Source organism: Diaphorina citri, unplaced genomic scaffold (assembly GCF_000475195.1).
Source record: "Diaphorina citri unplaced genomic scaffold, Diaci psyllid genome assembly version 1.1 scaffold1218, whole genome shotgun sequence".
Taxonomy (NCBI): domain Eukaryota; kingdom Metazoa; phylum Arthropoda; class Insecta; order Hemiptera; family Psyllidae; genus Diaphorina; species Diaphorina citri.
In genome coordinates, this window is record NW_007378647.1 from 81,614 (window position 1) to 92,524 (window position 10,911).

A 10,911-nucleotide genomic window follows, 5' to 3' on the forward strand; every position below is an offset into this window, starting at 1 on the left:
CAAAAATAATTACATTTCTTTCCTTCCTATAGGATGAGGAAAGTAAAGTTTAAAAGTTAATAGTTAATACAGGCAAATCAGATTTCAGAAGAGGGAAAATGTTGGGAAAAACACCAAAATTATTTGAATTTCGCGGTTAAATTGAAAATGAAGTCAGCAGCATTGGCAACGCTGTAGATTAGGTGGGCCGGGGCCAGCTTCGTTTACCTTGTATTTATACTAGGCATGCAATATGCAAGTTACCTTTAGTGGAGTTGTCTGATTCCCGATAAAACCGTTCAAACACTACACAAAAACACAGATTTAATGAGAAATAATTTTCTGCTTTTTGTTCATTGAACATCTACATTTCAAAGCTAACAAGTAGGTAGGTAGTCAGTTGAGAACCAAGAGGACACCCATGTACATTATTGGTGAAACGAAATGTAGGATCCAGTTAGTCAAGAGAGAAAAATGGGACTAGAAAATCTAAAAAACCATTCCAAAAATAATTACTTTTCTTTCCTTCCTATTTCCTATAGGATGAGGAAAGTTAAAAGTTAATCCAGGCAAATCAGAAGAGGGAAAATGTTGGAAAAAACACCAAAATTATTTGAATTTCGCGGTTAAATTGAATATGAAGTCAGCAGCATTGGCAACGCTGTAGGTTAGGTGGGCCGGGGCCAGCTTAACCAACAAACGAAACGTTTACTGCTTGATCAGCATCCCCCCCTATCAATACCTCTCTCTCATTATCTTCTCAAAATCATTTGGTATCCTTTGTCCGTGAGGCAACCTGCTGTTGAGCAGGAAGGTGGCTGTTAAGCATTTCCCCCTCTCTATTTATATTAGGTATGCAATATGCAAGTTACCTTTAGTGGAGTTGTCTGATTTCCATTCCTCTTTCTTCCAAAAATCGAACTCGGGCCCGTGAAATGTAAAAAAAACTCAGGAAAAAGCTCTGAAGAAGTAGAAAATATCTGGGGCAAACTTTCTATTTTGAATATGGCAACATCAGTGTTTATCTCTTTCTGTATGGGGGTGCAAAGTTAGTTTACCTCTACGTGGTGCACCCTGGGTAAAGCAAATTAACAAAAAAACTTCACCCATTCACTAATCACTATTAGGTGTTCTAATTTCATTAAAATAATCCTTTACTTTTTTCATTTCAGTTTATTTTATCCTCCTTATTGACTGATTTGCAGCCCGTTAGCGAGATCCGATCCTGTCAATGACGTCATTGTGGCCGGGCCCAGATCAACTTTATGCAATGTCGTGGGGTGTACGGTAATTCATTCTTCAGTTTGACAACACTGTGCTTTACCGGGTTCATTGGTTCATTCATCATCCATCATCTTATAGTGTTGGGAATAATCGATTATTTCACATAATCGATTATCAATAATCGATTATAAAAAATAATCGATTAATAATCGATTATTCTAATACGTGGAAAAGTCATGAGAAAAGTGCCTTCCCAAGGGGGGGGGCGGGGGTTGGTGGGGGGACTTCTGTACTTTTAGCACATCAGCATTCAACCAGTTAAGACTAAAGTCAGTTGAGTCTAATGATAGATGAGTACTGATAACTAAGACCTAACCCCCTTAACTAGCGTCATCTATTGAGGGTAGTCAGCGTGTCAGCAAATGGTGCATGACGAGAGTGCTGACGGCGGTTTGGATTCCCCATTCAGGCCTCAGGGTGAATTTTATCATTATCAGATAAAGTTTGTGTCGGCTGACTTTCTCTATCCTATCATTTATCTATCATGCTCCTCTTCTGCTTTAGGGCGATAAACTACAATAAGACCTTAGCCTTAAGACAGGGGGTTCCCGATAAGCCTTGGCTGGCGGACCACTTCCGAAAATCAGGATCACTTCGCGGGCCACCCCCCCCCCCAAAAAAATGAATCGTATGCTAAAGTTGAATATTTTACCAACAAAACAAGACAGCCGCTCTCCTTAATATCGGAAATGTTTGTTGTTCCGTTTATTAGAGAATGAGCGAAAAATTGCAAAAATCGACTGAAAATGGCAAAAATACCAAAATGTGATTTTCCGATTATTTTTCATAATCGATTATACTTTCGATTATTTTTTATAATCGATTACGATTACGATTATCAATAATAATCGATTAATCGATTATCATAATCGATTATTCCCAACACTATCATCTTATTCATCTTCATTTCTTCATCAGATTTTTGTTGGATTCTTTTACAATTCTTGTTAATTTTATTCACTTTTTTATCTCTTGAATATTTAATTTATTTTTATTTTTACTTCCTCCTGATTTGGCACTTGCCAGCTTTTGCTTTGAATCACAGTTCAAGTTGTAATATTCATTTACTTGTTCCGTCGTGTTTTTGATTTGATACCCACCTATCTGATCTATGTGGGTCAAATGTTAAAAACCAGTATATTACCCTATACCCTTTAGTTTGTACTTAACTCACATTCACACCTTATACAATCAATCTTCATTTTCTTCCTCTCATTATTTGCTCTGCAGACTGCAGATGTGCTCTAGCATAAAGTTCACTCAATTTGAATAGACTCCTGTAGAATGGATGAGTTTTGTGGTACCAAGTTCTGGGTAAGTCATCTACCAAAGTTATAATAATGTTAATATAGAGAAAAATGTGGTATTCTGTGTTAATGTGTAGACAACAACAAAAAGGTACTTTTTCATTGCCCAAGAAAACGTTCAAACGAATAGTTTTTCTGACGAATAGATTTGTACTTGAATAGAAACTGTATGTTGCAAAAAAAAGAAAAAAAAAAAAAAAAAAAAATGCTCGATTGTTACTCATGTAGATAATCACAGGTGGCAAGTTCCTACTTCTGTTGTAATAAGTACTTTGGTATGGGTTTAACCTTGGCCTGAAAATTGGATTTAAAATCCAATGGGTAACTACTTCTACCTACTAGTTACATACTATGCTTACAATGGTAAGATTTTACCTGAGGCAGTCATGGATGAAAATTGCCTTACTTACAATTGTTTCTTGTCCTATGTAAACCCTTGAATGAAGTATTATGACATCTAATACCTATGGTGTCTGTATACAGGGGTAGGAAATTGTCTAAAAACACTTACGATCTACCCTCATGATTTTTTTTTTTTTAACTACTTGGGGGTTTTACTATAATTTTTTCCCCATCTTCGGGACCCCACTTGTCAATCAGATTTTTTTGCCTTGTGGAACTCAGATACCTTAACTTTCTGTTTGATATTAATTCCTTTATATTACATGTATTGTTAATCAATCAATATAGGTACCACCTACCTAATTTTATCTCTACATATTGAGTAATTTACTCATAAGTACAGACGTACAGTAATACTGCATCTTAAAATGCCCCCTACTTTGTTTCATTGACTAATTCTCAATACATGAGATTGATCACAACATTTATCACAGGTTAACAACCCATGTTGGTAATTTTTAATTAGTAATAATGTTTTCCTACTACTTAGGACTTTAGAGTTTTACATTTTTATTGCATGAGTTTCTTTTTATTATTCTCTCCTTATTGATATTCTCAAAATTTGTTCTCAGGACCAGAACTTGACCTGGAATACCAATGAACCTGAGCTGACTCCATGTTTTGAGTCGACAGTCCTCTCTACCTACTAGTTACATACTATGCTTACAATGGTAAGATTTTACCTGAGGCAGTCACAGATGAAAATTGCCTTACAATTGTTTCTTGTCCTATGTAAACCCTTGAATGAAGTAGTATGACATTTAATACCTATGGTACCTGTATACAGGGGTAGGAAATTTCTAAAAACACTGCCCTCATGATTTTTTTTTTTTTTTTTTTTTTTTTTTTCTTTTGGGGGTTTTTTTTATATTTTTTCCCCCTTTTGTGGCCCCCCGCTTTTTTTTTTTTTACTACTTGGGGGTTTTACTATAATTTTTTCCCCCTCTTCGGGACCCCGCTTGTCAATCAGATTTTTTTGCCTTGTGGAACTCAGTTACCTCAACTTTCTGTTTGAGGTTAATTCCTTTATATTACATGTATTGTTAATCAATCAATACAGGTACCACCTACCTAATTTTATCTCTACATATTGAGTACCTAATTTACTCATAAGTACAGACGTACAGTACTTAATACTGCATCTTAAAATGCCCCCTACTTTGTTTCATTGACTAATTCTCAATACATGAGATTGATCACAACATTTATCACAGGTTAACAACCCATGTTGGTAATTTTTAATTAGTAATAATGTTTTCCTACTAGGACTTTGGAGTTTTACATTTTTACTGCATGAGTTTCTTTTTATTATTCTCTCCTTATTAATATTCTCAAAATTTGTTCTCAGGACCAGAACTTGACCTGGAATACCAATGAACCTGAGCTGACTCCATGTTTTGAGTCGACAGTCCTTGTCTGGACCCCGTGTCTATTTCTCTGGGTGTTCTCCCCTCTGGAAGCCTACTATCTTGTGAACAGTAAATTCCGAGACATACCATGGAACTTGCTCAATCGATCCAAACTGGTAAGTGAATCAAAATGAAGTTGTGGATTGGAATAACTTCCTTAAACTTCCAAGGTCCATTTCTAAATTGATGATTTTGTTCTCAAAGTTATTGGGGTACCAACTAAATTTGCATGTATAATAGAACACCATAACATTTCAGAAATGGGTGCTCATTGGTGAAAACTCAGCTTGTATGGGATATTGCATGTATAATAGAACACCATAACATTTCAGAAATGGGTGCTCATTGGTGAAAACTCAGCTTGTATGGGATATTTCCTCCTGTTTTCTAAACATTTGAAATATTCAATCTGATTTCTATTGTAACCTGCTTCTATTATTTCTGGTCATGCGAGGCAAAAATGAAAGCATACTAGAGTAGAACACCATAACATTTCAGAAATGGGTGCTCATTGGTGAAAACTTAGCTTATATGGGATATTTCCTCCTGTTTTTTAAACATTTGAAATATTCAATCTGATTTCTATTGTAACCTGCTTCTATTATTTCTGGTCATGCGAGGCAAAAATGAAAGCATACTAGAGGTATTTTACCACATTCAAGTACTCTGTCTTATCATTCTTTTAATGTATGTAGATTTAATTTCATCTTATTATCAGGGTGTCTACCAGACTGGAAAACCGGGAAAAGTCAGGGAATTTCATGGGGACTGGAAAAGTCAGGGAAAAGTCAGGGAATTTCACTACATTCAAGTACTCTGTCTTATCTTTCTTTTTATGTATGTACATTTAATTTCATCTTATTATACAACCCTTGGTGCAATAGATGAGATTATTACAAAGTCAGTAAGGTTTATGTCTACATTGTCTGCTACTATCTCTACCACTGACATCATTTTTTATTATTACATTAGATGAGTTTGAAAATATACGTCTATGTCTACATTGTCTGCTACCAGTGGCGTAGCGTGTATGTATGGCGTGTATGGCGGCCATACAACTCAAAAGTTCACTCTACTTTTTTTATCCCTCCCATTCCACAAAAATCCTTTGATGATACCTATCTACCAGTGGCGTAGCGTGTATGTATGGCGTGTATGGCGGCCATACAACTCAAAAGTTCACTCTAATGCCCATAAATATTAATGGCATGTACCTACTGTGATGGGACTTGGTAGACCTGTGCATGAGCCCTACAACGCCCTACAGGCCCTACACTTGAATTTAGACCATGCTACGCCACTGTCTGCTACTATCTCTACCACTGACATCATTTTTTATTATTACATCAGATGAGTTTGAAAATATAGTGTGTTTATTAAATCACACTACTGTCTAGACCCATACACAAATTGTATCTTGGAGCCCAATAAAATTACAAATGCAAATTGCTAAAACAAGGGTTTCAGAAAGGCTAAATAAATAAGATTATTTTTGATGAGGAAATATTTTTAGGGAGATAAAGAAATATCACCTTGACTGATCCAATTAGTTGTGTGCTCCAATTTAAATATATGTAGCTGCTAGCATATGAATTATTCCCATAACTACCATGTCAATGTGTCATACTCCTTAATACTTGTGACACCCATTACCTAGGCACCATTTCCTGTAAAATCCTAATGGCATACTCTCAACACTTATGGCCTACCATTACTGTATTTCCTGCCTTGGTGATGTAGTGGTCCAGCTCGCCTGGTAATCAGGAGGGCATGGGTTCAATCCTAGTTGAGGTATGAAATTTGATCCTCAACATTGTTTGCGAATTGGACCACAAGAGGGACCGATACATTGTATTGTAATAATACAACTATGTAGTGCTTGCTGGAACTTGGCCTAGCGCACTACCGTGCGCTCAGATTTCAACTGACCCGAGTTTTTTTTTTTTTTTTTTTTCTCTCTACAACTGATAATAAAATTCACACTTGTAGACGTATTGTTATCTATTTGATGTTCTGAACATTCATAACACGAAGCAGGGCCGTATTTAGTGTTTGGATCTTTGATTCTGAATCAATAATTTCATATTGTGTTTGTTTTGATTCTGATTCAATCTCATATTGTGTTTGTTTTGATTCTGATTCAATAATCTCATATTGTGTGGATTTTGATTCTGAATCAAAACTCTCATATTGTGTGGATTGTGATTCATTGGAAGAAGTGTTTTTAGATCTGCAAATTGAGGTCCGTTATAACTTGCTTCAGAAGAGAATTTCAAGATTTTCAGGGTTTTCTGTCAGTGTCAGTGGTTCAGTGTGGTGCGTGCAAAATACAGCATTCTGTAAGATTTGCTTTTTCCAAGTGGTTTGTATGTTGATATCGGGTGGTCTGCTCGTAGATGGCTAAGAATTTTTCGTACAAAACGATTCATGGTTATTTCGAATAGGTAAATAAAATTGAAATTTCCAGTGAATTTGTTTGTGAAAGTTTGAAAGTCAGAGTAGTAATACTGACTTTTTAGGTAAGAAGATTTACCTATATGGCCAAAAATATTTTCATCGAGAAATCTTGTTTTATTTTGGAATCTACTTTACTCGTATTCTTATACTTTAGCCGTATTTGGGGGGGGGGGCCCCCCCTCGACCTCATTTTTTTTTTTTCATCCATCATCTTCAGATTTTTGCTGGATTCTTTTACATTCTTTTTAATTCTATTCATTTTATCTCTTGAAATACCTACCTATTTAATTTATTTTTACTTCGTCCTACCTCGTTTGGCACTTGCCAGATTTTGCTTTGAATCAGTTCAAGTTGTAATATTCATTTATTCGTTCCGTCGTATTTTCGTGTTTTTGATTTGATACCCACCTATCTGATCTATGTGGGTCAAATGTTAAAAACCAGTAAATTAATATTACCCTTTAGTTTGTACTTAACTCACATTCACACCTTATGCAATCAATCTTCATTTTCTTCCTCTCATTATTTGCTCTGCAGATGTGCTCTGGCATAAAGTTCTCTCAATTTGAATAGACTCTTGTAGAATGGATGAGTTTTGTGGTACCAAGTTCTGGGTAAGTCATCTACCGAAGTCATAATAATGTTAATATAGAGAAAAATGTGGTATTCTGTGTTAATGTGTAGACAACAACAAAAAGGTACTTTTTCATTGCCCAAGAAAACTCTTATCTTTAATCAAATAGACTAGTCATCGCTGTATTTTAGGAATGTGCCCATTGCACAACTACGATTGGGACGCTACTTTTTGTCTCTTCGTTCCTCATTTTGTTACATCCTGGGAATAGACTTGCTTCATTTCAATATTAATAAATTGTAATCGATCTTTTTTTCATTCTTATTCTTTAGGAGAGGTTTGATAAGGGGAACTTTAACAACGGAGGTCTTTTGTCCCCAAATCGAAGGAGAAAGACAGGATAGGAGAAAGCCAGTCGTTCCGAGAACGATTTTTTTTTTTTTTTTTAGGATCAAGATCGCCCTGGGCAGGAATCGAACATGTAACCTTGTAATCAATCGTGCTTTTTCTGAGGAGAGTAAATATCCTTTGAAATTTCCAATGTTAATCGTCATCAAATGCAAGGTTTATTAGGACAAGGTAGCAATGGCATCAAAAGAAGATAATTTCAATGACGTGCTCGTTGTTCTTATCTATTGCACAATATGTATCTGCTCACGTATTTTTCTCGCTCGAGAGAAATAATAGCAAGTGATCTCATTCTAAGAATTGATAAATGAGAATCTGCTTAGATTAAGTCGGTACTTAATTCAAGTATTTATTGACCCAATTGACGATTTACAGATAAGGCTTTCCCGCTTCTAGGTAGGGCTTTGACGAAGAGGGCATTTCCTCCCTTCGGATGTATTTTTTTTTTTTTTTTTTTTTTTTTTTTTAAAAATGAGTGTTTCATGTAAGTAAGGAAAAATCAGACCAATTTTATCTCAAAAGAACCAAAAGGGCCCTCTCCAAAAGCTTCAGACACAAGTTTCCCCCTTAAAAAACACACAAGCATTGGAAATTTGAGCTTTCTTTTTTTTTCTCATAAAAAATGAAACTTATGAAAAATGGATTCCTCAGACATTGATGTTTTTTCTTTAGAAAGTCAATCATTAAAATTAATTTATAAGAGAGAGAGAGAGAGAGAGAGAGAGAGAGAGAGAGAGAGAGAGAGAGAGAAAGACGTTTCCAGTCGAAAGTGTCTTATTATATCTTGTAACAACAACATTGTTGAAATCTCAACTTATTGTTTTGAAAAACAATAATAGATACCTAGTAAGTATGTGAGAATTATAAAAGTAGAGCTATAGAGCACATTCATTGTGTTGACAATGAAAAAATCAAGTAGGTACACCATCAGCCATCAGTGGTTACATTAGTGTATCACATGAGAGACCCTTAACCTTCACAACTTATGATGGTCTTTGTAATTGTCTCCAATGAGCCCCCTTTTGTAACCTCCTAGAGAAGCCTCCAATCAAACGTGATGTGACGTAAGAAATAAACACTAATTATTGACATATCTGCGTTCGTAATAAACAAGCATTAGCTATTGCGAAGGCTGCGGTTTCATTGGATGCATAGTCTAGTCGAGAGACTGGGCTGCAGTTCCATGTAATCCGATTTTATTTTTCTACTTGGGCGAGAAAATGCCGCACCGTATCCATTGATGGGCCTTTACCATAAAATAGCGTTTTAAATGAGGTTTTCTGTAGGGCTTGTAGGCAATCCTAGGTTTTGTTCCATCGTACACCTGGTACACCTGGTCAGGTCCGCTTGAATAGGTCTACCTGATAGTGAGTAGCACACACAAGTAATGTAACCACATACCTACTTGGTGAGTGGCCCGCCTAAACAACATACCTACCTAGATAGAGATAAATGCGTCCGTCACTCTATGACGCTAGGTTGTGACTAGAAATACGCATCCAAAGGAACCGTAACCTAATCTCTGTACATGCGAAAATCGTGTTGTGAACTTGTGAAGCACAAATAAGACGCATAGGTTTGTGCTATGTGATTATAAGTGTTCCCACATGTAACGTATAATCATTATGAGGGCCTGAATGAAGACCTATGTAAATACTGCTTGGAAAAAAAAAAAAAAAAAAAAAAAAAAAAAAAAAAAACGCCCCCAGTTTTTTTTATGTTGGCTTTGTAATTTCCTTACTACATAATGCTATGTAACTTTTCAGTTCTTCAGTGTATCATATGTATTATCATTGGTATACCTATGTATTTCGTCAAATGACGAGTCTGCTGACCGCAAATCTCGTGTCATTTGTCAGCACCCTGGCGGCTAGATATTGGAAACTATTCTGTTGTTTTACACTTTTGCAGCAAAACTTGTGGTGGTGGGGTCTTTTGGGGTTATTTACCTCACTAATCTACATATATTGATGGAACTATTCTTTAACTTTTTTTAGGTTTGCTAGAGGAAACTGCTACAAGGTCCTCTCGTCCCGAAATTGAAGAGACAAGGAAGATAGGATAGGAAAAATCCAGTCGTTTCGAGAACGAACCTTATCTGTTTAGATTAAAATCAGCCCCTGTCGGAAATCAAACCCGCGATCTAGCGATTTGCAAGGTAGACGCGCTACACTCCAAGCTAACTATGCCGCCTAGAGTTCAGCTAGGAAAAGCTTGAAAATATTGAGTTATCCACCTTATTCTTAATTGTATCTTCTTTTTTGTCTGTTTCGCAGTTCTTCACGCTGGTGCTACTCATTATTTCTCTCTCCGATACAATCTATGGACTTTTCATAGGGGAAGGTTACGCTGTAACCTACACGAGTCCTGTAATCAAGTTTGTTACCTTTGTAAGTAGGACTGTGTGGCCAGAAGGAATCTTTATAATGTATAATAGTTATTTATTACCTTTGTAAATAGTTCGCTTCACTCTCACGGGAAATTGTCTGGCTGGGGACTTTAAACAGGTAGTCGACCAGCTTAGTCTGGCTGGGGGACTTTAAACAGGGAGTATACCATCCTGAATTTCCCTTGCTAAAGAAAAAGCAAAGGTTGTGTGCGAAGGGCGTCCACTCGTAAAATTTATAACCAAAACCAAATGTCAGCCAAAAGCAATCACCCTAGTTAGCGCTGATTGAGAGGCTGACGAAAAACGCCGACCCCCTCTGTACACGGGAAAAGGCGAAGAAAAAGATCCGGTTCTAATGTGAATCTCCTGTTGTTTATTTTCAGTTGCTATTAGGTGCCTTAATCCTGCTCAATAGAACGCGCGGTCTGAGAACGTCAGGATGTATTTTCCTCTTCGTATCACTCCTGGCGTTATGCGGGGCTCCTCAGTACAGGACAGAACTGACCGCTTCACTCACACGGGTAAGTAAACTTATTTTATCCTCTAAGCTAAGGCTAAAGCCTGTCACTCACGATGAGTTTTATCGCATGCGTTGATCGATCAGTCCATCGCTGATAGAAGGGGAGTCATCCGGTCCATCGCTAAGTGAATATGCGATAGAACTCATCGTGAGTGGGTTTTTTTTTTTTTTTTTTTTAAAAA

At 36.5% G+C, this 10,911-nt stretch overlaps 1 protein-coding gene across 1 annotated transcript; it reads left to right on the forward strand.

Annotated features, from left to right (window-relative positions):
• The first annotated feature begins 2,167 nt into the window (after nt 1-2,167).
• LOC113469755 (canalicular multispecific organic anion transporter 2-like) lies at nt 2,168-10,805 on the forward strand. Its single transcript, XM_026827644.1, has 4 exons — nt 2,168-2,577; nt 4,321-4,497; nt 10,097-10,210; nt 10,593-10,805. Exons 1-4 carry the CDS (start codon nt 2,548-2,550, stop codon nt 10,803-10,805), a joined length of 534 nt encoding a protein of 177 aa, XP_026683445.1. The 5' UTR covers nt 2,168-2,547.
• The last annotated feature ends 106 nt before the right edge of the window (nt 10,806-10,911 follow it).